This window comes from Castor canadensis, chromosome 19, assembly GCF_047511655.1.
Source record: "Castor canadensis chromosome 19, mCasCan1.hap1v2, whole genome shotgun sequence".
NCBI classification, from domain to species: Eukaryota; Metazoa; Chordata; class Mammalia; order Rodentia; family Castoridae; genus Castor; species Castor canadensis.
In genome coordinates, this window is record NC_133404.1 from 1,622,423 (window position 1) to 1,649,775 (window position 27,353).

Sequence of the window (27,353 nt, forward strand, 5' to 3'; positions counted from 1 at the left end):
ATTTAAACCTGGGGCCAAACCCCCAGAGTTGTATTCTCTCCCCGCTGCCCCCTGCCCTCCAACAGCCACCACTGCAGCTCGGACCCTCGCACACCTCCACTTTCCATGCACCCCCTCCCCACACCTCAAGATGCCAGGGCAGACCCCACATACATGACCAAGGTCTTTGGTCTTAGAGGATGGTGTACTACTGGAGGAGGCCACAGAGGCGGGGCTGGTGGGGGCGTCCTTCTTCAGGCCCCGGGCCTTGTCCAGCCCATTTTCAGGAGGGGAGTGTGCAGGGCTGACCCGGGGCGTTGCAGGGTCCTGAAAACACAAGCAGTGTAGAGAAGCTGTGACCACAGCCAGCCTAGGGTCTTCCTTGCCTCGGGACTGGGAAGGCAGAGGCATGGTGGTGGAAGAAGAGCCTGGCTGAAAGATTGAGGGCTCCAACAAAGGGGGCAACTAGTTGAGTCAGAGATGGGGGAGACCAAGGTCTGGGGCTGGAGCAAGTGACCTACACAAGACCAAAACACAGTGCAGGACTCCAACAGGCGAGGTGTTGGCCTTGTGTAGGGAAGTGCTTTCCTGCTGAGGCTGAAGCCTCACTTCATGAGGTGAGGTGACAGAGCAGACCTGGAGGACTAGGGGAATAGCAGACAATTCCTAACCATGATCTCTCAGGACCCAAACATTCAGCCACCATGTGGCAAAGCCCCGCCCTATTTCTCCTGACCTGCCTGTCCTGTCTGATGCCCCAACACCAGAGGCTCAGGTAACAGAAAAAGCAGACCTTACTCCAGGGGAAACCATACCAAACCACCCAGCCACCAGCCTGCACCATGGGCCTGCCCTTACCTCATTGGAAACATCCACCACCAGATCGTCACTCTTGTCACCATCACTGTCCTGCAACCAAGAAACAAGCCAGCCGGCCACTTAGAGGCCATGCCCTCCCCACAGCCAAGCCACCCCCTCCCACCCCACTCCCTGCCAAACCCCCCAGTCAAGATCTGAACTGGGCAAAGCCCAAAGTCCGTGCAGCAACCACTGCGCCCTCCACAAGTAGTGCTCAGGGGTCAAAGTCAGCCTTCCTCTCGGCTGTTTCCAGCCCAGCCTCCTGGGTTCTACGGCGTATCTGCCCCCATGCTCAGAGGGTAGCCTTGCCAACACCTGCCGTTACCATACCCCTGGGTCCTTTAACTTGTCTCTCTAAAGGCAGGCCTCCTCCCCGGCTGGCTTTATGTCACCATCACTCGCCAGGTGGTGTGCAACCCTCTTCTCGGCACCTCACCCTCTGTGGTGAGTGACTGGCCTCATCTCACAGAGTCACAGCTATGGGATGTGAGCAATGTGTCCAAAGTCACAAGGCAGGGCCTGGTGCAAGCCCCGTGAATCCCAGCTCTCACCCTTGCTCAACCAGGCAAAAGAAGACACACAGCCACATTGCCACTGGGGTCTCCGGTGCCAGGAGCATCAAATTATCAGGTTATTAAAGCCACGACTGAGTGGCCGAATGCCTGGGGCAGCCTATGAGGGCTGCAGGGCCAACATGTGGGGGTGCCAGGGTAATCCTCTGGAGCAGAGAGGCACTCTTGGAGCACTGTGGTGGTAGCTGAGACTACTGGCCATCTGGAACAGCCCACAGCTCTCCCCAGTTTCCACAGCAGTTGGGACAGCCTCTGTGTGCAGTTCCTCCACAGTGGCTCACCTGCCTGCAGTGTCTGTGAACCTCCTCCAGGGTCACTGTCCCACCTGTCCCTCTCAGACTCACTGCCCTACCCCCAGAATGCTTGGGCCACAGCTGGGGCCCTGTCCCACCCAACGAAAAGTTCTGGGACGTACATATCGGCTCAGGCTGTCCTTCTCGTCTGCTTTCCGTTTCTTGGCTTCCATGCTGTAGTCTGCAGAGCCCCGGTGCTTCTCACTGGCACGGAGGCTTTCTGATGGTGACACCGAGTTATTCTGCAAGCAAGAAGGGGGTTCAAGGTCAAAACTGTGAAGTAACATTGCACACAGTCTCTGATACAGCTAAGTGCAGGTGACAAAGGGGCCAGAGGAGGAAAGAGAGCATCCACCCTGTGTCTGCAGACCTGGCTTACTCAGGGCCTAGATACGCAGACCTTCCTCAACTCCACAGCCTAGGTCCCCAGAGGCATCTACATTCTCTCGGGAGCAAAGCACTGCTCATTGAATAATTAACCTGGCCATGAGTCCACCGCCCCCTGGCCTGAGGCCGTGCTCTGTGTGGCTCACTACCCCTTGCACCTGCCACACGTCTGTGCTCAAGAGAGGGACAGTGGAATCTGCACCGTCTTGAAAGATGGGTCAGAACTGACTGGCAGGGCACTGAGTGTTGTTGCTTCATCATGAGCCCGGCAGGAATTGGTGACTGACAGGGACGGAGGGTGCCAGCTGCCAGCAAAGTCTTAAGTGTGCACGAGCAGCTGTGTACCCTGCAACTCCAACCACCAGGCCACCAGCAACTTAGAGGGACAAAACACCCAAGTCAGGAAGCCTTTCCCTCTGAAAGACAGAAACCGCCTGAGGGCACAGAATCATCCATCCCCTCTGTCTGGGGGATGGAATCATCCATCCCCTCTGTGCTGGGATCCCCAGCACACATCTGGGCTGGGGATGTGTGCAAGGCAACACCGGGGAAGCCCAGGGTTTCAGGCAGGAAGAGCTGAAGGGATTCTCCCTGAGTGTGAAGACAGCCGTCCTGGAAGCTGAGGGCATCCCGTGGCTGATGCTAGCAAAGATCCCCATGAGCAAATCTTGGGGGGACCAAGGCCCCTCCAGGATGCTGCTGAAGATCCCCCTGTATAAGCCTAAGCCATGCTTTCTTTCACTTCCTCCCTCGCCCACCCACCATTTTCTAAGCACCTGCCCTGACAGGATGAGCAAGACGCACTTCCTACCCTCCTTGAGCTTTCAGTCTAGCTGCAGGGAAGAGAGATGCCTGCTGGGCTACTGCCCTGGCAGAGCAGAGACACATGACGGGGTCACATGGGGACACAGAGACATCGGTTCAGAAGAGAAGAGCATCAAAGGCAAGCATGGGCAGTCTTCACTTCTTGCCCCCCTTTTACAGCAGGCCGGTGCTGCTGGCCCGGGGATCGGGGGCAGGGGCCAGGGGGCCCGGGGAGGGAAGGACCGGGCTGGACAGCCAGTGGGTGGCATTTGGGGGACCAGTGTGGGAGCCAGCCTCTGAACTTAATTTCCTTTCCTAAGCTGGTTTCTGGGCAGCCCTCCCCTGCCAAGTTTCTGCCTGAAGCAAATTAAAATGGCAGAGTTATCAAGCCTTGAAGAAAAAAATGGAGGTTATAATGGAACTGCAGCTCCACCTTCCCCACAAGCCGGGCCGGAGCAGCGGTGATGCGCGCACGGCCGCAATTCAATTAGCTCCTGCAGGCTCCGGCAGAAAAATCGCCGTCATTTCATTTCCTCCCACGGTGGCGGCCACCCCGTGCTAAGCAGAAATGCCCGCAGCCCCCGGGGCTGGGGGCTGGGGGCTGCTCGCGGCTCCCCGCGACCCCGCACGGGCCCCGCACGCGGCCTGGGAGAACAGCGAGCTCTTTCTTCTCATGCAGCCAGGCTGAAAACCCTCCGCTACCGCAGTCATGTCAGGCGTTTAGCGGCATCGATCCAGCCCGCCTCTGACTGGCAGGCGGCCAAAAAAACTAAGTATTTTTTATTGCTTCGGCTAGGCAAGGAAATATGAATGAAGCTACCTCTAATTGGACTCCAGACTAACCCCTCTGGGACAGCTTCCAGCCTGTCCACCCGTCCCCCTCCCGCTACGGCACAGCCCTGTCCTTCCTGCCCTAGGCCTCGTCTGTTGACAACCTGGTTTCCAAAGGCTGCTTATTTCAGTCTACACTGTCCAACACCATCGCCACAAGCACACAGCCCAGCCCCCTATGGAGGCTGATTCATTCTCCAGCAGCCCCATTACTCTGAGTCTGTCCTGCCTGGGTGTCAGTGTGCATTGTGGGGTGGACAGCTTAGCTTTAGTCTACTCTGGGGGGTCCCTGTTGGCTCCTAGCAGAAAGCTTTCATCTATGGGGGGGCACAAGGCTAAAAGCAAAGAGAAATAAGGATGGAGCAAAGGCAGGAGGCTTCGAACACCCATCTACCTGGGGGAGGTTGCTGCTAACCAGGTAATGACACCCAAATCCTGTTGGAGGGATTTTCCTAACAGAACCGAGACGGCCAGCCAGGCAGGAATAATTCCCATGGTACACATAAAAAAACTGAAGCTCAGAGAGACCAAGGGAGCTACCAATGTGTCACAGATCTGGGGCCAGAGCTAAGCCTCAGGGGCTCCAACCCAGTCTAACTTCTACCTAGGCAAACTGCCTCCCCAAAATGTCAGTGTTTGAGGAGCGACACTGAAGTCATCAAATGGATTTTCAATTATTTCTTTCTTCAGTACCTAGCTGTTCCTGGGCCCAAATGGGGACCAGGATTTCCGAGCACATAGGCAGGGTGAGAGAAGTCAGCAGCCTTACTGCTAATGGGAGGTTTGAAATCTCAGCCTGGGTGGAGGGAGGGCTCGGAAGAGAAGGCAGGTGGGGACAAGGGAGCTGCCCGAGAAGGCTGCTGTCTGGATGGTTGGTTAACTGCCTGACCTTCCAAGTCCTACTTAACACGAGGCAATAACCAAAGCCATCCTAGCAGATTAGGTGGCCCCAGATACAAGGGTGGCAATGAGGAATAAAATAGCTCTGCTAATCGCTGGAGGATTTTTTTTATCCAGACTCCACTGCGCTGATTCAGAAGGCTTATTCACTTGAAACAGAACCTTGGAGCCTCAGTGCGATCAGAAAGATTTACAACAAATCTCAGAGCTGGCAGACACACAGGCGGCCTGGCCTTCATGCCTGCCTGCTAGCACTTTCTTAAACCCAGTAAAAGCTCAGAACAGGGAGAAACCTCCAGCAGTAAGGAAATGAAGATTCAGGGTCATGCTGGAAGCAGGCGTTCACACTATGGGGTAGGAAAGAACCATGGCCCAGGGTGGGGGAACAGCTGGGTCCTTAGCTGTGGGGCTTAGCCCAGTGACTGCACAAAGCCCCTTGGAAGAGATGCAGGGCTGGTCGGAGGGTGATTCAGGCTGATAATTTCCTATAAAAGGGAGCTACAGCCAAGGTCTTCATTTAACAAATGATGGACTAAATGCCTAGAGAGATAAAGGGTTTCCATAACTGAAGGTCACCTGACAGGTGACAGCAACAACTCCTATTTTATGGTAAGAACTAGCCCCCTTCCACTGGGTCTGGATTAAGACATCGTCACCAGCACATCAGCAATGAAGCCAAGTGTCCCAGCTCTAAGAACATGTAAACAAACAGCAAAACCCTCAGCTTCAATCAGCAGAGCAGAACAGACAGCTCCCAAAGCCAGCATGGACACCACAGGCTGGTGTCAGCCCACAGCCATGGGAAGGACATCTGGGCCAGCCAGAAGCTCGGCAGTCCTCCCTCCTCCTCCTCCCAATCCAAACACACCCCATAGGGTCCAGATCACCTGCACTTACCGCACTAGATTCTCTCTCTTTGGGGAAGGAAGCCAGGAGAGGAGGAAGGTCAGGATCCCCAAGGAAAAAAGACAAAAAAGAAAGGAAAAAGGTCAATCTCAGTACAGCTGGCTTTGTGATTTGCTCAAACCACTTCACTGCTTTTACAGGGCAGAGGGTTGGCTCTCATCGCCAGAGGCAGCCAAGGCAGGGCCATTAGGTGATGCCTCTGTTTGGAAATTAACCACCCAGATCCCAGTGCCCACTTCCCTCCCTAGGCTCCAGGGTGGACTGGGAGGCCTTTGGTCTGGCTCTCCCCTGGCTTACTCTTTAGCAAACTCTCAAAATCTCACACTTGGGAGAGATGTGCCATGTAAAACACTGCTGAGAACATTAGGGGAAAAGAGGAATTTGGGGGTGGTTTGGTTTTGGTTTTGTTTTTAATTAGCTGCTGTGGAAGGCCCTCTCTCTGTGTCAAAAGCTTGGCCTCTGGCTTCTAGGGCATAGCTCCAAGTCTCTGGTGCCAGGTGGCTTGGAAGGTACTGGCCAGGTGGCAGGGCACACAGGCTGACAGCTTCTACACCTTTCCCTTCTGGATCTACCATCCCCTCGTTGGGGGGGGGGGGGGCGCGGGGACAGCAACCTGTGTCTTCATGAGAAAAGCCAGGGTAGGGGCTGGGGGAAAAAGTTCTGATTCTGAGTTCCGACTTCACTAAAACGTGGCCAACTAACAACCTGTGAACCTACTATGTGCCTTTCCCGAGGCTTCTGCACTGGTAAGACCTATGCGCTTAGGACAACATGGAGGAACTTGCCCTTGGTTCCAGAGGGATGGGTGGTCTTTACAAGACACTTTCTAGGGACAGAATGAAAAAGGATGGCAAAAGGGCTGTTTTGAGGTCCCCACTCCCAAATTCTCAAGTCAGGGAACTTCATAAAGGACCCTGACTAATCAGGAAGTCTCCCTAAAGCAGAGGGGCTGGACTGGCCCTTCGAGAACAGGCAGGGGTGCTGCTGGGAAGAAGGGAGTGCTCCATATGAATGGGCAAAGTCTCCACCCCCAAGTCACCCCACAAGTCAGGACATGGTGGAGAGGGCTGGGATGCTCGTTTCCATGCACCAGGGACTCAAAGAATGGCTCCACTCCTGGCCCTAAGGTGACAGCATTTGTCATGTCCACCTACTGTGGGTCTACAGGTGCCACCGCCCAGCCCAGCACCGCACCTCTGTGGTCCAGTTCATGATGGTTCTTCTCATCCTTCACCGCCAGGTGGGCCTGGCTGCCCAGGGCGCCAAGTGCTAGCAGCCCAGAGCTGCTCCCCGTCACCGGGGGGATCCCAGGAGGCTGGAGGCCTGATGGGTGGGGCGGCAGCTGGACTGGGGGACCGTGGGTGGCATGGGAGAGGTGCTGCGCCTGGAGCTGCTGCTGCTGCAAGGAAGGGGGTGGTGAGCACAGCCGAGTGACCAGGTACTGAGTGTGGCTACCTCCTCCCTCCCCCTCCCTCCTCCATCAGGAGGCAGCTAAGGAAACACCCCCAAAAACTTTGCCCCCAGCTCAGGCCACATGCGCCTCTTGCTGAAAGATGTCTGTTAATGGACTGCAGTTTAGATACAAGGTTCATGTCTTTAAGCACCCAGCCCTAGCCCCAGTGCAGGATGAAATTTCTCAATGCCTGCTCCAAGCCCAAGATAAATAATGCATGCATTTATAAACCACAGTTACAGGGCTCCCCCTTGGTGAAGGGGGATCCACTAAAAAGCTCAGAGTGCATGTACACATGCCTTCAACACCACAGCCAGCACCTCCCTCCCGAAAGCTGCATCCTGGTGAAGACACTAATTCCGAAGAAAGCCAGGCCTGGCTTACAGAGCTATAGCAGGGAAGTGCTGGGAACAAGATGGGTCTGGGGCCAGTTGGATGAGCACTGATGCTCTCTGACATCACAGTGGAGAATGGAGAATCAGGAGAGGACCCTTTGGGACCAGATGGAGCAGGGACCGAGTCCCAGCTCTGGCACTTACTAGCTGGGTGGCCTTGGGCAGGTGTTTCAGCCCCCTGAGCCTGAAATGTCCTCATCTGTAAAAGGGGGAGGTAGTACCCACTGCAGAGGACTACAGAAGGGCATGTTGTCAGGCCTGCCCACAGGGCATCCGGATGCTTGCTAGCATTTTCAGAGTTTACAACTGGCATCCCACTGTTCTCACCACCTTCCTCCCTCTCACCTGAGGGGGCCACACAGAAAGCCCCTGATCACTCAAAGGACTGTGCCTCGAGAACCATGACACTGTGGGATAGGCTACATGGTGCCAAGTGCTGCTCAGGACAGGAGATCAATCTTAGGAGTAGCTGGAACCTTGGGCATGCTGGTCTCCAGCTAGCCACACATCTTTCTTCTCAAGTAGCGCGAGAAAAGGGAGTGAAAACTTCTGTGAACGTGCAGGCGCTTTCCAAATTCACCTCTAATCCTTCTGGATGCTCAGCAAGGGAGGGGCTGTGCACACGGAGGCCTAAGGGGCTACCAAGTCCCCCACTACTAAGTGGGATTTGGACTCAAATCTACCAATCACCACCCTCACCCAAAGAGGGCTGCTAAGGAGATCCTCAAGGCAAGAGAAGTTGGGGCAGTGGGTGGGAGGTCGGGGGAAGTTGACACAGAACAAAGATCTGAAAAGCTCCAAGACCTCACTCTTGACTGAAGGAGCTCATCTGTCATTGTGAGCCAGCTTTCTGCCAACTCCTAACAGACAACAGGACCCAAGGAGGGCCATGGGTGTTCAGTCAAGTATTCGGGGCTCCTGTTCTCCCCCAGCTAAGTTACACACTAACTGCCAAGTTGGCTCTACCACCAAAGTTAAGGAGACTCATTGCAAGCATGCACCCCACAGCACCAGAGGACTCCATCTCTCAGTTCTAGGTGCAAGGCTGGCCCCTGGGCCGTCACTGAAGAACAGCAGGGCACCTCTGATCGTTTGTTGCTAGGCACTCATGGAAGCTGTCAGTGGACACTGGCCCCAGGGTGGTCTGACCCCACATCTGTGTGAGACTTCACAATAGACATAAGCCAAGGGGGCCCTGGGAGCTGGAATCACAGGAGTCCCTTGCTAAGGAACTCAGACTCTGCTCCGATGGGGACATAACCACAGCTTTTAAATAAAGTGTGATTAAAAAAAACCTCATTACAAAAATAATACACACTCACTCACTGTAAGAAAACACTACAGATAAGAATAGATTTGTAAGTTTTGTTCGTTCAACTGCCTTTCAATCCCACCCTTCCAAGATTCGCTGTTGCTGTCTAGATTTTTCTTCATGAAAATCTACAAACGCATTTCTACACAACACAAATGGGCTTTTGTTAACCATACTGCTATGCAACTTGATTTTAATTGAAATGTAAAGAAATTGACTCTCCTTTTAAATGACTACTTAGTATTCCGTGGTTGGACCACACAACCTTATCTAAGATTCCCAGTTAAATCAGTCCCCAGTATGACCCCTTTGTTCTTAAACAAAGGGAGGCCCCTTAATTCTGCTGGTGACAACTATTTATTAAGATCGCAGAATGCAAAGACAGAGGCACTGAATCCACTTTTCATAGTGCAGAACCACAAAGATCCCTTGAGGAAGAAATGAGAAAGAGGAAGAGGAAGTTGGCCTCAGAGGCAGCTTTGCCGGCTGTGGACACAGCGAACTTCCACGCACTGCTCTGTACATAGTCCCAAGACTTACTGAAGACAGGTACCTAGGGACGCCAGAGTTGAACAGTTCCAAACACCCGACTCTTACCTTTCCAGGTAAGGTCTCCTCTGCTGCCTGACCTTCTAGGCACGACCCTGTCCAGTCAAAGGCCATCTCCTCAGGACGCCTCCCCACCCTCTTGGTCAGACAGACCTGTCCTCTCTCAGAGTTCTAAGGCTTACACTCTGGAGGCAGACAGCCTAACATGGACTTCCAGCTCTAGCCATTATCAGCTATGAGTCCTTCTTTGCGCCTCAGTTGTTCATCTGCAAAGTGGACAGAGTGGAGCTTGTATCTTCTTTCACATGTGAATCACACTCGTAAATGTACTGCTGTAGCAACCAGGCTGACAGATCCCAGGTGCAACCACTTGTGCAAGCTGTGCACTCCAGGAAGACAGGGCCTTGACTCATCCATGCCAGTGCCTCTAACAGTCCTGGTGCGTTTCCTGTACACATTTCCTGGGTGAACAAGTAAAAGGCTGGAAAAACTATAAATGGAGAGGTAAGTCAGCAGAGAGCTCTGTCCAAGGGGACGAACCGCCTCCTTTCTGACGTCCAATCAGGAGCAGCTAGAACCGCTGGTTGGAATAGGAAGCATCAGCCAGGTGGGGAGGTGTCCTGCTTCCCCAGAACATGAACCAGCGAGCCAGCAATGGAAGCTGGGACAAAGGCAGTGGCAGCAGGTATCCCGCAAACAGCAGCTTTCAAAGTTGCTGAGCCACCAGGACTGGCGTCTCGGATAGGAGTTATCTTCTTTGCTACAGAGGAAAGGAATCTTCCATGCAAATCTGACGTTATTCCTCTTCAAAGTCACGGGCAACCACTCCACACAGCCGGAAATGCCCCCGTGGTCTCCTTGGGGTGGTCTAAAGGCAGCCTCAGGACTGGCCCAGCAGACTCTGGACTTCCTCCTTTGGGATGAGAGTAGATGCCAGGGCTCGCCAGGTGGAGGGTCTGCCACCACACTGGCAATGCAGAGTGAAGCAAAGCTTTCTCCCCCGGGGGCCAAGGGCAGCCGACAATGATCCACCCTACATGAATTCTGAGCCCATGTCACCACCCTAGCCCTGGCAGGCAGGACACAGCCATCCATCTTCAGGCTGCATTTCTATCCCCTGCAACATGTCCTCCGGCTTCAGAACACGATGTCCTCAAACCTGGTGAAGTCTAGTGGGAGGGCGACATTCCAACTGGGAGCCCTCTCCGTGGTACGGGAATGGCACCAACCAACCTACAGTCTGAGGCCACCTGTCTCCAGCCTCTACTTGTCCTTTCTCCACCCATGACATGGAAGGAGGTTGACAACTCCCCGCTTCCACTCCTAACCTCAAAGTAGGGGGAGCTAGGAGTCTGGAACCAAGCCACTTCTGAGTGCTGTCTTCCTCCTTGCACACTTCATGTCAGAACACACACGTCAAAGATTGGTCCCCTGGGGTGCATGTGGGTCCTCCATCCTCCACGTGTGCCAGGCATCCATGGCAGGAGACTGACAAAAGGATATTGGTTGCTACCTGATTAAATAAATGCCTCACTTCTGAGGGTCTCAGTTTGGGTTAACCTTAGTAAAGCTGCTTAACCACTTCGCTTCCAGAGCCAAAGTAGCCAAGGACTCCCTCCTTGGGACAGCAAAGACAGGGTCCTACTACACACAGTGTGAACACCTTCCGACACCACCCCCTCCACCGCTCCACAAAGGGACAGCAGCCAGAGATCCCAATTGTTCTTGTCTTTCGCACAGCTTGATGGTCACCACAGCTCTACGTGGAACTGAGCCTTTCTGGGCTGGGGTAATAATGTTTAGAGCTCACAACAACCCTCGTTAACGCCACTCAAAGATGGAAAACAGGCTCCAGAAGCTGAGAAGGTGACTGAGACAGCAGCAACTGCAGCCAGGACCCAAAGGTCCATCTCCATCATGCCCTTTGCCCCTGCCCCCGACACAAACTGATGGACCCTCAGGCCCAGCCTCTTCACCCTGCCATCCCCTCTTGCAAATTTCAATCAACTGAAGCCAGCTTGTCCCCTCCTAGAGAGAACACAGAAGCCTCAGGTATGGCTTTGCAGTGCCTCGTGTAGTCTGTGACAAGCCACAAGAAGGTCTTCCTCCCTTCCCTCCCACTTAAGAAAAAAAATTCAGCTGCTGTTTCATTAACACCTGGTCCTCTAACGCTTCCCTGAGGAATGCAGACCCAACTGTTAGTGGGCAAGGGGAAGAGAGCCCCCCACCCCACCTCCCAGCCAAAGACCTCAGTCCATCCCAGGACACTGTAAAAAGCAGCTCTGGAAACAGTTGATTCGTCAGCTCACAGGAACTTGGATTACTGCCTTCTGCAAGGTGACGCCCAAGGACCACATGCCTCATCTTACACTTGGGAATTGTGTCCTTCTAAGTTAAGGGTCCTCCCGTTACGTGGCTCTCAGAAGTCAGGGCAAGAAACAGTAACGGGGTTACAGTAACTGAAGTCTCGCCAGCCCAGATGGCAGGCAGAAGATCTTTGGCCCACCTCCCCCAGCAGACCCAGGCTCCCTGTGGGCCAGCAGGCAAGTGGGCAGGCCTGACTAGCAAGCCCGGCTCCCTCTAGCCACCCTTCCCTGTCCTCTCCACACACATCACCTGGCCTTTCTTACTAGAAGGAAGATGCCACGGAAGACCTCATGGTACACTGTGCCCATGCCAGGTGTCACAACCTGATTCCTGAGTCCAGCTGACCCGTGACCTCCTCCTCCTTCAACTCCAGGCCCAAGAGACCACAAACGAATGAATGGAGCAGATGTGCCAGATGAAACCTGCCTGACCTTCTCCATCTGTTCACAAACAGGGAAACCGAGGCCTGGAGGAATGCCCTGCCCCCTTCCCTGCTTTCCCACCTCACTTTCCAGAGACCACAGGCTATTCCCTCTCCTCCAGGAGATAAGGAAGATCCTGCCAGGCTGCCCCTCCCTAGAGTGCAATCCCACACAGTCCCCAGCATGGCATGCCTCAGCTGTCCGTAACTCCTGCCTTGTGAGGCTCTGTCAGGCACAGAGATTAGACCGCTGCCTGCTTAATGACAGGGCGATGGTTGCATTCACTCAGAGCCTGAGAAGCAATTACCTTGAAAATGGGGGTCACAGGCCCCACTCGTCAGCTTTAATTGAATTCCAATATCTGCCTCGGGCTGTCTTGACCTAACTTGTAGCTTCCTAAATGCTGCTTAAAGGAAGTGGAGCTAATCCAGGCAGCACTTCTCCCTCAATTTTACTCCTTTCTTAAAACTCAGGAAATTATTTCCATAGGAGGATTTTAATTCCAAACAGGGAGGCAGAGGAGCAATGGGGCCTCCATGGTGGCCTCTGCAGGGTTAGATGGATTCGTCCTGGAGACCTCAAGGGGAGGTCTGGGGAGGAGGGTGCAAATGAGGAGACACAGAGAGGGGATTTTAGAAGACAACTCAGTGTGTCCCATTCCCAGCTCCTCACTACCACATAACCATGGAGACAGAGGACACAAGCTATGCCCTAGGGTGCACCAGGCAGGTGGGAAGAGCCTGGGACCTCTGGCCTGCTAGGTGGCTGATCCTCTGTAAAACAAAGGCACTGGGCTGGGGCAGTGGTTCTCAACCAGGGGCTCTGCTCTGCAGGTGTCAGCCAAGGCTAGGGGTACTTGTGAGTGTCACACATGTATATGGGAGAACTGTTGACACCTAGTGGGTATGGGCAAGGAAGACAGCTCAGGGACCACCCTGAGCTACGTGATGCTAAAGATCCTTCAAAGGCAAAATATCATGGCTTCCTCTCTTGGGGTGCTGCCTTCTAGCACCACATATGCCTTCCTTATGCTCCCACTTCTAGACTCCTTTCTGACCCTCCCCATGCTAGGCAACGGTCTACTCTCCTCCCATACCACCAGGACTCAACACCAGAACTCAGGGTCCCCCAAGCCGCTGGCAGCACCAGCAGCTTCCATAAGGGAGACCCACACCCAGCTGTCTTCACCAAAGGACCCGGTGACCACCATGAGTCCCAAAAAGTGTTCCTCTGTTACTCTAACTCTGACCTCTCAGCAGTCCTTGGAGGAGCAGGGAAGGCCAGAACGATGAGCTAGTCCACCCTTCCCTTTCACAGGTCAGAAAGAGAAGCAGCCTCCCAAGGTCAGGCAGGGATGAACCATGACTAAAACACAGGGATCCAGGTTTCTACCCCTGGCAGAAAAGCTATAAGTCACCACTCATCCCACAAAGCCCAAGGAAATCTGGGGCCTCCAGGGCCACCTTGAAGATTTAAATGGCTTCACATAAGAACGAAAGGAATGACAAAGACCAAGCAGTGTCCCAGGAAACACTAGGGTTGAAGAAGGGACCTCCATCAAAGTGTCTACTGCTTCTCTAGCAATGGCTATGCTTCAGAATGACCCAGAAAACTTCAGGAACTCAGACCTCAAGCCCCACCTCAGACCTATGAAACCAATCTGGGAAGAGGACCCTCTATTCTTGTCTGGGGGACACGGACCCTACTGTGGACAGAGAAACAGAGATCCCACCTAGCACTTCATTTTAGGGACAAAGGTATGCCCCAAAGTCACAGTAAAAAGACACTTTGTCTTAAATACTCTTTGCCTCACACCAAAACAACAGCAAGAGAAAGACGTTATTTGAATCCAAGAAATTTGCAGGGCAAGGAGGTACACTATCTGTAATCCCAGCATTTAGGAGGTGAAGGCAAGAGGATCACAAGTTCAAAGTCAGCCTGAGCTACAGTTCTGGTCCACATGTAAGACTCTGTCTCAAAAAGCACCAGAGGTATGGAGCTGGATAGAGTCTCTAAAAGGGAGAGATCCAGCACCCCACTCTCCACTGAGGGCTCAGACCAGCAGTGGCCCTCACAGAGCCCTCTGGGATGACCTTTCCTGTGTCCAGGTGAGATGGGACTTCTAGGTCAGTAGAATGTATTTAGGTGTCCCAGCTGGAACTTACAAGGGCACATGAGGAGTGCTTAGTCATGCAGCCCAGCACAGGGAACAGCAAGACCCAAACCCCAATTCCACAGCACAGTGCACAACAGTAAAGCAGAGACAGTTCTGATCCAGGCGGCCGAAGAAGGGCAGACCTCTGTCAGGAGGAAGCAGATGGGCCCCGGGGCAGGCAGGAGGAGGTGGTGGCCAGGTACGGGTCATTCGGCCTGGCCTCAGAGGTGATTCCAAGTCACTGTGCTGCTCAATGTCAAGAGCAGCAGAAGCAGGGGACGATGAGGCTAGTAAGCTTAGAGGTGGACTTGAAGTGTCTAGAATTCCTTTAGTTTGGGGACTGGGAGGTAACTGGGGGCCACTAGAGAGAGAGCCCAGATGGATCCGTGCCCATGGGATGCTCGGGAAGCCAGAGCTCTGGGGCTGCCATTCTTTGAGGCCAGCGAAGATCAGGATCTATCTCTGGTCATGGAAAGTGAGAGGAGTAAAAGGGCTATACACACGGTGAGAGGCAGACTGGCAAGTCCACGTACCCCGATGATGGCATTCAGCTCTGTCATGGTCACCTGCTTGGCGCGTTCCACGGCCTGAGCCACCTGCTGCTGGTGCTGAAGGGAACAGGGTGTGGTTAGTGTACTCAGACGCAGCCACCCTTCCAGGACGGACAGGACTGAGAGCACCAGAACCCTCAGTGACCCCAGAGAAGACAAGAGACCCGCTAAACAGACCCGGGGGGACAGGCAAATTTCACTCTCTTCTTTAAACCTTTCAGATAAGTGTGTACTACCTTTTATCATCAAAACTTCCTTTTAATTATTATACACCCTAAAATAGAGATGAGTGTCAGGGGATGGCTATTAGCCAACCACTCACACAAAAAAAAATGCATGCTGCACCCAGTCTGGGGTGGATATTGTGTATTACATAATAGTTACCAATTTCGCAACATGGTATCAATACTGTAAAAGCATGTAGGAAAGGAACCTGTGTTTAGGACATGCAGCTAAGGAAGTCAGTAGTGAATTCTTGGAATGTCTACAGTTTACATTCAGAGGGTTCAGAGGAAAAGTACATGAATCTTTATGTACAAACAGAAAGAGAAAGAAAAACAGCAGGAGTCCTAATGCAAACCACCGCTTCTGAGTGGTAATGACTTGAAGATTTACCACTTTTAACAAATGTGTCACTCCATGGGACAGGCCATGGGAAACCTCTGTACTTTCCACCCAGTTCCAGTTGTCCTGAACCCAAAACCGTTCTTTAAAAACTAAAATCTATTAAAAAAAAAAAAAAGGTTTCCTTCACTCCTTCTGCCCTAAGGTACCGGCCACACACACAGCCAGCTTCCCTACCCGGCTACAAGTTCCCAAGCTGCTGCCATGTCTGATTCTTCATGATCAACCTATTCGGTAATTGGTCAACACTGCCTCAGAGACCCTGGACTCCTGAGGGAGCCAATGTGGGTCCAGCCACTGAGGGAGAGGAGGAGAAGAAGACTTTCTTCTGCTAAGGTGGAACTGGTCTGGACAGAAACAGGGCCCACCTGTCTGTCCAGTACCAAGAAGCCTCCTTGGAGATGCCTCCCTCAAATAGCCCCTAGCCCTGCCTCTGCCTCCCAGGGGGTCTCAGGAGTGCATAGAAGGTGACTCTGGTAACCACGCTGTGCCCCTGGAGTGCTGGCTCCCCACAAGGAGCTGGTCACTGGCACCAGGAGCCTAGCCTTGCTTGCTCCTAGGTGTGGGAAGTGGGAAGGCAGAGGCTGTCAATGCTGCTGAGACAGAGGGCCTATTGCCTATCACTGGTGCAGTCACAGCCCGATACGGCACCCTCCCTGGACTTGGGAAGTAGCAGCAAATGGTCCCTCTGAGGCGGCCCCTGCCTCCAGCCCCCAGATCAGCTGGAGAAGGCTCTGTAAATCCTCAGGACAGGGGTTTGAGCTGCAGTGAGACCCACCAGCCTCTAAACTGGCTCTTAGAGAAAAGGAAGCAATGATGTAAGAAGGCCTTACCTCTTGTGACAGAAAAGGCATGATCTGGGCTAAAATTGTGTTCAGTCTCTTCGCAATCTCTGTCTGCAAAGGAAAAGAAGCCACGTGAAGCTTGGCACAAATGCATCAACTCACTGAACCATCAAAGACAAGTTCAAGGGAAAACGCCCACACCACAGCCCCTCGTCAGGGGCTCCATCCTTCCCAGCCACTAGGTCGACAGCACAGACATCTCTCCCAGCTCCCCGGCAACCAGGCTGCCCGTATGTTAGAGAGTTCCCATTTCTCATCAGAGGTGGTCTATACATTTGATTCTGCGTGGAATCCCTGATTAAATCAAAGCAAAGCAAATAAAACCACTCCACAGAGAGAAAAGTACAAGGCAAGAGCAAAAAACAGTTTGGTAATGAAGCAAAGCTTTACTCATTGGTACCCAACCACCAGGGGTAGAGGGGGACGAGAAGCCCTGGGCACCATGGGGAAGGGTTCCCTGGGGCCAGGCTCACATGCAGCAGTGACATGCAGTTTACTGGGCCTCCCTGGTCCCCCACTTTTCACTGTCGCCGCTCCATCTGCACACAGACCAATCCCCCCCCCCCCCCCCCCCCCGTGCACGTGCCATTCAACCCGTAATGCTGTGTCATCTTGTAGAACACAGCATTACCTTGGCTAAGAACCTGCTCAGAGGGGACCTGTTAGTTCCTTGATCCAGTCCCCCCAGAAAAGACCACACTTAGAAAAACACTTGTTTCCACAAGGTCCCATGCACCCCCAGGTCTCAGGTAAAAACTAATGCTAAGTGGTTAACAGTTCACACAGGAAGGTCCAGACCCACTGTCGGGCAGCTCTCAGAACTGCTTCTCTTATCTCATCTGAATTCTGAGCCCAGACTGAGGTCCCAGAGCTGGCTTCAAAGCTGTCATCAGCACAGGGCAATCTTTCAGAGACAAAACCATGACAACCACTGGCCTTTCAACAACCTGTGATCATCTGCAATCTAACAATTCTGGATGAGAAATCCACCCATGTGCACTTAAATTAAAACAGCACCATCTAAAGCCATACCAACCGAGTCTGGACCTCAGGAGAGTTCTCAGGCCAGCAACCCCTCCACCCTGGCCACGAAAGAGGATGCCTCGGTTTATGCAGAGGGCAGGCCCTTGAATGAAGAACCTGATGGGCTTGGTAGCCCTGCATCCTGGTTGCTCTCCAACCCAGAGTCTGCCACAACAGCAGGGGCCAGGGGGAGGACAGGGGCTGCTGCTGGCAGCTCCGTGTCTGGAACCCCAGCTTCTCGGGATCAGGGCCAGTGCTTCCCAGCAGGCTGCATTCCAGCATTTGGAGTAGAAGAGCTCTGCTGTGAGGACTGTCCCTGGTCCTTAGACTAGCTGTGTTAGTAACAAAGCCTATTTCCACACTTCCCAGAGGGCAGGGGGAGGAGCACCCTAGATCAGGCCCAGTGGGACCCACACCTGCTTGCTGTGGCAGAGTCTCACAAGGACACCACACATCAAGGTTCCTCAACCTCAATGCTTTTGGCATTTCCAACCAGAAATTCTTTGTTGTGTGCTGCTCTGTGCATTGTAGGATTTTTAACAGCATCCCTGGCCTCTGCCTGTCATTCACACCACAGGACTCTACTACTACATAATTACTGTATGACTCCACCCAGAGAAGCAGGAAGAGTTGTGTTCCAAGACAGGTCCTTTCTCCCTCTGTTTACTTATCGGAGAGTAGGGAATGGAGATGAAACATACAAGTCAGGGTTGTATCTGGCATGAAATATTCTAGAAAAAACCCAGCCAGTCTGCATCCCAACCCAAGCCCACACAGAGCAACAAGTTCACACACAGCACATGTGTGTGTGCCAAATAAGAACAGAAAGACCAAAAACAAAACGCAAACAAGCCAGCCTTGCTGCTTAAAAGGCCTCTTGCCTCCAAGGTCTAGATGACCATCATGTGTGCTCAAGAAACACCTGGCCAGAGAATAAAATTGTCAGCCTGTCCATGTTTCTTTTTTGAGACTTCATAGTGCAGAGTGACCTACTGGCCACAATCTCCAGTGTGGGTGGGCAGCACCTGTGGGAGAGGCCATGGTGGGTAACTGCGAGTGGGAGTGGGCAAGGCCCAAGCCCTTCACCAACAGTAAGGGGTGCCCTCAAGCTAGACCAACTGCAAGCCCCCTCAGTGGGTCTCTGGCTGTTTCTTCCTTCCCCACAACTCAAGAAGGAGCAGGCTCTGAACCCTGTTAGCCACTTTGGCCTACAACAGCTCATAACTGGAAGGTTAGGAAGGGCTCCTGGCTGGTGCCTACTCCCTCTAGCAAAAAGGTCAATGGGCGGGGTCTTGGTAGTTAAATAAGAAAACAAAACAGAGCTAACCTTCCTTCTTCCACACAGTTTTAGCAAACACATGCTTCTCACAGTGGACTTTTTCTGCAGGGCCTGGTCCAGAGCCTAGCATCCTCTAGTTATGAGGAAAAGGGACTGCTGAGAATTTGTACAGCCATGCCAAGTTCGAGGCCTGGTACCCATGCCACCACGTGACCATAAATGGATTGCTCAAAAGCCCTAAAGGTGACTCAGAACAAGTTCCCACCGAGTCACCCATCCACCCTACTAAAATCAGTTCCTGTCCCCTTCACCTGCTTCTCACCACCACCAAGGGCCATCAGTATGTGCCAGATGTCTGGGATAATGGCATCTCTGGGTCCCAATGATGCAGAGAGCCTTCCACTTGGCAGGAGGGATTCTTGACACCTCCACAGGGCTGCACAGGGGTGGGGTGCACAGAGGGGTTGGTTTTATAATAACCAGGGCTCCTTGTCTTTCAGCCCTGGGTTTTTGAGGGAGAAAACACACAAACCCCATCCCTCCCTGCTGTAATTTTGCCACCTGCTGTTGAATATAAGGACTTTCTTGGTTGCCCCAAAAAAACAGAAGCAAGAATTGAGTCTTTCACATCTGTTTGTAGGCTGCCCAACCCAGAGAATGGCCTCTGCACCTTGCTGAGTCAAAGAATGAAAAGAAAACTGTTCATGAAACACATTTTCAAAGATGGTGTTAGAGAGAAAAGAAGCAACTGGACATACAGTCTTCTAGACAGAACCACGCTTATCAAGAGTGGTAGTAATAACAGCATCAGCCTAGCCAACCACTACTAGATTTTTCCCCTGTGAACTCAGGCAACCCTGAAGGAATGCACTCATTAAAATATCCATTTCTCAGATGGGGAAACTAAGGCTCAGCATCTAAGTGACTTCCCTAAATGACTTCCTGCCAAGGAGGCACATTTCAGCATTGAGAGGTCAGAGAAATATTTTCCGAAGAAAAATGACCATCGAGGTTAATGACTGACAGCATTATCTGCTTAGACAGCTGTCCAAACAGCATTTGATCCAACTCCAACAACCTCTTACACATCAGCTCCCAAAGAGGAAAAAAAAAAGAATCAAGACGTGTGATTTCCACAATTAGGGCAGGTCATACATCACACCTTGGAACCAGATCGCACGTTGGAACCTCCTCTTGGCAGCTGGGTACAACGTGTTATCAGCCTGGCGGCTGTGATCCAGGAGGCTCACCTCCATCCTCCCTTCCACCTTGGTCAGGCAAGGCCAGGTCTTCAGAAGCATCTGAGAGATGGCGGGAGGGGGCAGACAGCTTCTTCCACATTCTGGACAGGTGTATGGGAAGGCTGATGCGGCCTTTGAGTTGCTTTTCAAGCGAGGTTCAAAGAAGGCGGCTTTGCTGCTGGAAAAACACTGCCCTCAGGAGTCACTAACCTACCAGACTCAAGACAGAAAGAGTTCTGAGAACGGGGCAGAGGGCCCCCACATTCAGAATCTGCTCTACCAACTGGGCGCTGGGAGAAACATCTGCCCTGCGCCTCTGTGGAGATTGTTAGGCAAATAAATGACAGAAAACAGGATGGCGGGGGGAGCGTGTGATTTCCCAAAGAGCAATCTGCTCCACGCGCCTTAGTAGCTCTCGTTTGCACACTCATCTCGTTAAAATAGGGCCTCTGGGCGCCATCTCGCTGTACACCTTGGGTCCTTGAGCATTCTACAGTAGCCACATGTGCTGTGACCCATGACCATGAACTAAGGGGACAAGGCCTGGTCCTGATGCTCAGGCCCTTCCGCACACAGCCAGCCCCTGACCTGTTCCCTTCAACCCACCGTGCTCTACACACTCCACAGCCACCCCACCAGGCCATCTCTCCACTGTGAGTTCTAAACTACACGTGGACTCTGAGGGCACACTTCACTTTCATCTCAGCCAAACAAAAACAAGGGGCGTGGAGAACCTGCCACCCTGAAGAGCGCGTTCCGCTCCAAAGTCACCCAGAAATGACCTGGCTTCCACTCCCAGCTGTCTCTATCTAGCTGTGTGGCTTTAGGCAAATCACTTCTCTCCTCTGGGCTTTCATGTTTTTGTCTGCAAAAGAGATGAACTCAGTAACTTATTAGGTCCAGGAGGTCCGATATAGGTCTTAAGAGCACCACGCCCTTCCGAATTGCTCTGTGACTTCACTGAGGACCTATTTCTTCCCACGTCCTCCGGTAAAACAGTTCATTCCATGAACTCCAAGAAGAAGTAGGGAAGAGCCAAGCCATCTTGCTGGTTTCCAGGCAGTCAGTGGGCAAGGCTGTCTGGGGAGCTGGCTAGAGCAAGGTCCCAACATCCTGTCTTTATAGCATGGCCCTTTCAAGTCTGTCTAACAGCAAAACTGCACACAACTGTCACAGTGCCTCCAGGCAAGAGTGAAAGCATCACATCTCTAGGTGTTAAGCACCCCCTTCCAGATTCAGCGATGCACACAGAAGCTGGCCGGTGAGGGTGAGGCTGAGGCTGAGGCTGAGGCTGAGGCTGAGGCAGCCCGGCACCGACTCTTCCTGACTTAGTGGGAAGTAATTCCATGTCTGTTACGCAGGCAAGTGGCTGTCCCATGCTACTAGGCTCCAGGTTCCAACTCTAAACAAGGACTTCTTTGTAGGAGAATCAGGACAGTGTCCTAGGAAGGGCAATGGGGTGAAGTCTGAGACCCATCTGTGGATGTTTTGTGGAGGGAGAAGAGACAAGAACAGACCAGCCCGTTTGCAACGTGAAGCCATATGGCAGCAATGGTTTTCATCCCAACTGGGTCCCCTTAGAAAGATGCTTGGTCTGTGGCCTCTAGTGACTCCTCTGGAAACCCTGTGTATTTGGCGTGGGGTCTCAGTCAGCTCTGGGGTTTTGAATTTGGATCAGGTTTGACCTGATTCCCTGAGCATTCCAGTCCCAGGGTGCTGGAAGTGAGTCTGCTCCATCTGGGTACTACAGAGGTACAGGAGGAGCTAGGGTGGGGGTGTACAGGAGAGGTGGCTCCAGCCCCTGGGTTCCCAGCAGCCAGTCACCCAGCTGGAACTGGAAGATTCTGGAACAATGTGTCTGGGCAATTTTGACTTGAAATATTCATTGTATCTCCTAGGCAATTCTAAATTGATGGCCCCTCAATTATTGACTAAGATGGTGTTCCTTGCCAGGCAGTTTCTCCTTGGGCTGAAAAAAAGCTGTGTTTATCAACAGAAGAAAGAAAATCCAGGCAGGGGGAGGGGTGACCACCAAGAAAGCTGGGGTGTGGATTCCAGGCCCCATCCCTTTGGCATTGCCTTGCCCTGTCCTGCTGAGGTGTAAGAAATCGGTAAATAAACGATCCACTTCGTTCATTCGGGGAGATAATGCCCCCTGCTCCTGGGGGGGCTGGTTTACATCACAGACCACTCAATGATAGGTGAGCCTCCTTAAAGGCCCTCTTAGCACTGACATATCGATCAAATTATATATAACTACAGCGTCATTAAATATTTATGCCTTCTGAGGAAGCCTGCTGAATTCTTTATGCTGGGAGGACTTGTAGGAGGAAGGTCCAACCCTCAGCTCAACCCTAAGGATCTGTCTCCCGGCACCAGGGAATTGGAGGGTGGCAGGGCAGGCCTGGGATGGACACCCTGGGTGCCAGCCCCCCATGCCCTTCCCGAGCTAGGACCGATGAATGGCAAAGACCCTGGGCTGTGGCAAGACCCTCTGTGCACTTCCCTGAAAGGAATTCACCTTCCCCTATCTTCTAAGAAGTTGATGATATCAGGGACTGGGAACAGTGGGGCCCAGGGAGGAGGCCTCTGAGAGGCGGGTTGGGGTGCAGTGCCTCACCAGCCCTCTCAGCAATGGCCCAGGTGCTGCGGGCACATGAAGACCCTACCCTGAAGAGTATCTACGGAACCCAGAGGCAGAACCCACTCCAGTCCCAGGGAAGAATCTGGCCTGAATGACAGCCATTTCTCAGACTCTCAGTTTCCATCCACTGGGCTTCCTGTTAACAAGATCCAATAATCTTTAAATATTTGTTCACTTTAATTTCTTGATTCCCAAACACATTAAACTCTGCTTTGCCTCTACCCTCCATGCAGGATGGCTCTCAAAGAGCTTGCTTGTATAGAGAACAGTTTGGCTTTTCAGATTACACCTTCCCCCAACACTGGCCCTCTACCCCGCCCCCTTCCTACTGTTCCCTCCCCTCAGATAACCCCCTGCCCCTCCCCCACCCTCCCAGACTCCATTGGCTAACGCCTGCCAGGAGGAAAAAAATCCTCCATTCATCCCTGTGGGGTTGCCATGGCAACCCCCAGCCACCTAATCCCCCTCGGAACATTATGTAAATCTCCTCTTGCCCCTCAACAGGCTGTAAAAGTCACATTACCCTTGCAAAGGCAGCTCATTAAATTTTGGGAGTCTCCTCGTCAGGTCAGAGTTAAGACATTTTGAGGACAGGGGCTCTCTGGGAAACCCAGGAGCATGACAGGAAATGGGGGGGGGGTGCAGAAACAGAACCCCCTTCTATCCACCCACCCTGAGTTCACAACCAAAGAGCACATCCCTCCTTAAAGGGTCAGAGGGGGCTCTCTTTCCCCAAATAAGGACAGCAGAAGGACAGTGATAAGATTTCACAAACCATGAAAATCAAGATCGCTATTTAGGAACTGGCTTTATCCATCTGCTCCCTCTCAAAAAGGACATCCTCCCAAACCACCACCACCTCCAACCTCTCATTGCACACGTGAAGCGTGAGGCCCTAAAAGGGCAAGGCACTGGCCCAGATCACCCAGCAAGATGGAGGCAACAGTCCTCCCAGCTCTAGAGCTAGAATTCCTCCTTCTATATCCAGGGATCCTGGTGATTCTGTCCCGGGGGGACATCTGACAATGTGTGGAGACATTCTGAGGTGTCACAACTGGCACAGTGCTACCGACAACTAGTGGGTGGGGGCAGAGCCACTACTAAAATCCTGTGATCCAGCTCCCAAAGTCAATGGTTCCCAGGCTGAGAAATCGCACTGGGACCACGGACGGCCCTAAGCAGAATGGGTCTGGAGTCTGCACGTTGATACAAATAAATGTCATTGGTCACCATGTGAAATAGATGTGGGTCCCACTTCTGATCCCGCTGTGGGTCCAGCAAGTCCCTTGTCCTCTCTTCTGAGAGGCCAGTGTTCCTGTCTGTTCCATATGCTTCCAATGGGATTGGAACCCCGCACTGGGGTGAACGTATAATATCCGAGACGGACTCAGTACTCCAAACACCAGGGACCCTGTCCTCCCTCTAGGACCCTGGCAATTTCAGGGCTCTGATCCACTGTGAAGTAGCCATGGCTGTCTGTGTGCTAAGCAGGTCAAGTACCTCCTCTCAGAGGCTCTTCGTGGGACGCCCCACACTGCACTCCCCACCAGCCACACGGGCTAACTCAATGTAAGCCCAATTCAAACCTCAGCTCCTTAGCCAAAGAGCCACACTACAGGAGCTCAACACAGGCTGAGCAGCACAGGTGCACATTCCCATCAGAAAGCTCCACTGGACAGCCCAGTTCCAGGAGGTCAGAATTACAGTAAGCCTGCCTTATTCTCGGACTTATTACAGATGATTTTGACCAGGCGCAGCCAAGAAAAATGTTAAATCAAAAGAAATTTCAAAACCCCAAATTTTAAGTTTCCATGAGCATATCCCACAGCTCAGTGGATGGGGAAAAGCCCCTGGTGATTGTCAGTTGGGTTTAAATCTTTGTGCAATCTGCTGAGTGTTTCCCTGCCCTTAATTCTGTGAAGAACTGCCTCCCAACAAGCCAATGGTGCCCAAGGTCAAAGCGAATGTGTTTAACTGAAGCGGTAAAATGTGAGTATGAGATTTGTTGGAATGTCCTTAGCAGGAGCTGGGAAAATGCATCCAGCATCTGCACAGAGCCCTGAGCCTGTGCAGCTCCTAGGAACCAGATCCCCGCGGATACCCATCATCTTGTTTTATTATGCCCATTGCAAACTGAAGCTCACAGAGGTCAAGCACTGTCCCACAAGTCACACACCAGGAAGGAAACCCACGCTTGTGTGGCTTTGGCTTCTCTCTGCCCTAGGAACAACTAGATTCTGTGTCCTGCACCTAAGGCTTAGCATCCCATGCAAAACCAGGTGCCTCCTGAGGAAGAGTCTGAATACACTGGAACTCCCACCACCATGCCATACAGCTGGAAGAGACATGCCTGGACACACAGCGCTATAGCAATTTACAGGGCCTAGCCGTAGAGTGAGGAAGAGCCAGGAAGAGGACTCTGCAGAAGTGGGTCCTCTTTGGAACCATGAGCAAAAGCCCAAAATGCTAAGGGAAAAGAGTCTACACATCCCCCCTTAGGAGGTCCCTGGAGAGACTGGGTTGCTAGGTACCACACACAAGTACCAGGTGACATGGTGGCCAGTGTCAAGCCAACAGTGGGAAGACCCTGAAGGCACAGGGCAGGTCTCTGGAACTTTAATCCAAGGTGCTTCTCCATTTCAAGTCAAGTCTGGCTTCATGGAGCTCCCCCCTTTCTCTGGGGCAATGTGAGATCCCAAAACTTGGGGGGAGGGGCACTGTGACCTGACTTCCTCCGACTTTCCCTGGCCAAAGCAGGGAAACTAGCTGAACTAGCTTCTCCTTGGGAAGGGAGATTCAGGAAGGGCCCCCTCTAGGAGAAGGAGTGAAGGCCAAAGAATCTGCTGACCCACCAGACCTGCATGGTCACCCCTCCACTTCCTGTTCTCACCCTTACCCTATTCACCCGCCACTTAGTCCCCTTCCAGACCATGTGATATCGTCTGCCACTACTCTGAGTGTGCTGAGTGTCCTCCTCCTTCCTGGACAGAGGCCAGGATGGCAGATAGCTCCTGCCCCCCACTCCCAGCCCTTGTCCACTTGTGTACTGAACACCTTCCTCTTCTTCTTCCTGGGCAGAAATCACCACCGGTTCCCAACACACCTGTGTGCTCCAGAGCAGGCTGCTGCCAGGTCAGAGCTGCAGTGGTCAGCAAAGGCGCTGAGGACAGTCCCTGGGGAAGGACTTGCGGAGCCAGCGATGACCTCCTCCTCCTCCAGCTTTTCAGTTACTGGGTCGGCTGAGTGATACAGAGTCAAAACCCAAAGCCTCTTGGCCAACCAAGACAGGCTTCCCTGCCCTGCCCCGAAGTTGCACAAGGAAGAACTCTAGCTGCATCTGAACCCCTAACAGTCAGGTGACAAGCTCAGTTTGCTCATTTATTGCTCCATTCCTTCCTAAGCCAAGTTCGGCATGGGTCACCGGTCTCTTCTTCATTCCTCATTCTTTTCTCTCCCTCAGGGCTCTCAGTTGTCTCATCCCCTTCCCTTCTTCTTCTTCCCCTTTTGCACTGAAACTATCCACAGTGTGAGAAAAGGAAAAAAAAACAAAAAAAGCTGGAAATACATCAAAGACACTTTAAAATGAAGGGGCAGGATAGCTTCTAGAACCGCAGCTTCTGCAGCCAGGAGGCCTTAGAACACAGAGAGGAAACTACAGTCCATTAGTATTCCGTAAGGTCAGGGAGAACTCTAAACCGCAACACGACCTGCCTCTCTGAGGTCCCCATGAGTGCACAGTCACCCAGAATGGGTCAGCACTGTGCAGGGGTTAGTCAACACATAGTACCGATCCTCAGTGGACACACAGCCTGGTCACTTACTCCCCCACCCTAATTGAGAAAGCAGCCCTCCAGCCCCTGGTGTACACAGGTCATGTCCACACCCAGCTGTCCGAGTGTCTGATGCATCTGTCCTGATGAAGATGTCTAATCAGCTTTGCAATCAAGCGCTGCTCCAATACAGAGGCTACAACCCTACCATCTACAGCATTTGCGAGCCACTGTGTCCCCAGCAAAGGCCTTCCCCTGGGATTCTCTGGCTGACCCTGTGTCAGTCACATGGTGGGTGAACAGTGTCAGTCACATGGTGGGTGAACAGTAGGATACTGTGTGGACACTCGAGTCAGATCACCCCAGGCTCCTACCCTCTGCAGGAGCAACAGGGCACTGTCCACAGCTGCAGACTCCAGACCCCTGAGAGGCTTCTCTGGCCTCACAGGCTTCACCCCTCCCTTCCCACAGTGGTCTCTGGTTCTTCTTCACCCTTCCCAGAATACAACTGGCCAAGGGCAGCTTACGATGAGGCCAGCTGAGGAATAAGGGAGGAAAGCATCTGTCCTCAGGCAAATGAGATCTCAGGCTACCCTCAAGTCTGGTATGAACCCCGCTTGAGACAAGCAGCAGTCAGGTCACACACCTATAATCCTAGCTATCTGGGAAGCTGGGATCAAGGTTCAAAGCCAGCCTGGGCAAATAGTTCAAGAGATCCCTATCTCTAAAATAACCAGATCAGAATGGGCTGGAGGTATGGCTCAAGCGGCAGAGCAGCTGCTTTCCAAGTGTGAAGCCCTGAGTTCAAACCCTGGAGTACCAAAAAAAATAAAATAAAAAAAGGTACAAGCCACACCCAACCCACCCTCATGGTTTCCAGACAGGCCACCTGGGCCCAGAGGCTCCGCAGAATAAATGATTTCCTATAACCTGACCAGATCAGGGCTTAGGGCCCAGGTCTGACTCTCCTGCACGCTGACCTGTCCGCCAGAGGCCTCTGCCTGAACATTCAGTCACAGCTTGGTAGCCCAAATCTCACACCGTTTTAGCTGACTATGCAACATTCCCAGTAAACAAGAGTTCAAAATCAGTACTGATGAGAACAGATTCCTTAGTAACCTCCCTGAGAAACCCTCAGCTGAGAGTCTAGTTTCGGTCTGGAACGGTGGGTGCCTCAAAGCAACAAATCCACC

The 27,353-nt window shown here is 52.6% G+C and overlaps 1 protein-coding gene across 17 annotated transcripts in view; it reads right to left on the reverse strand.

Annotated features, from left to right (window-relative positions):
- Tle3 (TLE family member 3, transcriptional corepressor) overlaps positions 1-27,353 on the reverse strand; it is a 45,961-nt gene that overhangs the window by 9,360 nt on the left and 9,248 nt on the right. For 4 of the 17 annotated variants that reach the window (XM_020162341.2, XM_074061949.1, XM_074061946.1 and 1 more), the window contains exons 5-11: positions 16,192-16,254; positions 14,687-14,791; positions 6,725-6,929; positions 5,522-5,538; positions 1,825-1,944; positions 838-888; positions 154-306 (exon numbers count right to left, since the gene is read on the reverse strand). In XM_020162341.2, coding sequence (XP_020017930.2) covers positions 154-306; positions 838-888; positions 1,825-1,944; positions 5,522-5,538; positions 6,725-6,929; positions 14,687-14,791; positions 16,192-16,254 — 714 coding nt within the window. The remainder of the gene's footprint in view (positions 1-153; positions 307-837; positions 889-1,824; positions 1,945-5,521; positions 5,539-6,724; positions 6,930-14,686; positions 14,792-16,191; positions 16,255-27,353) is intronic. The other 13 variants (XM_074061959.1, XM_074061954.1, XM_074061956.1 and 10 more) reach the window with 4 other exon arrangements.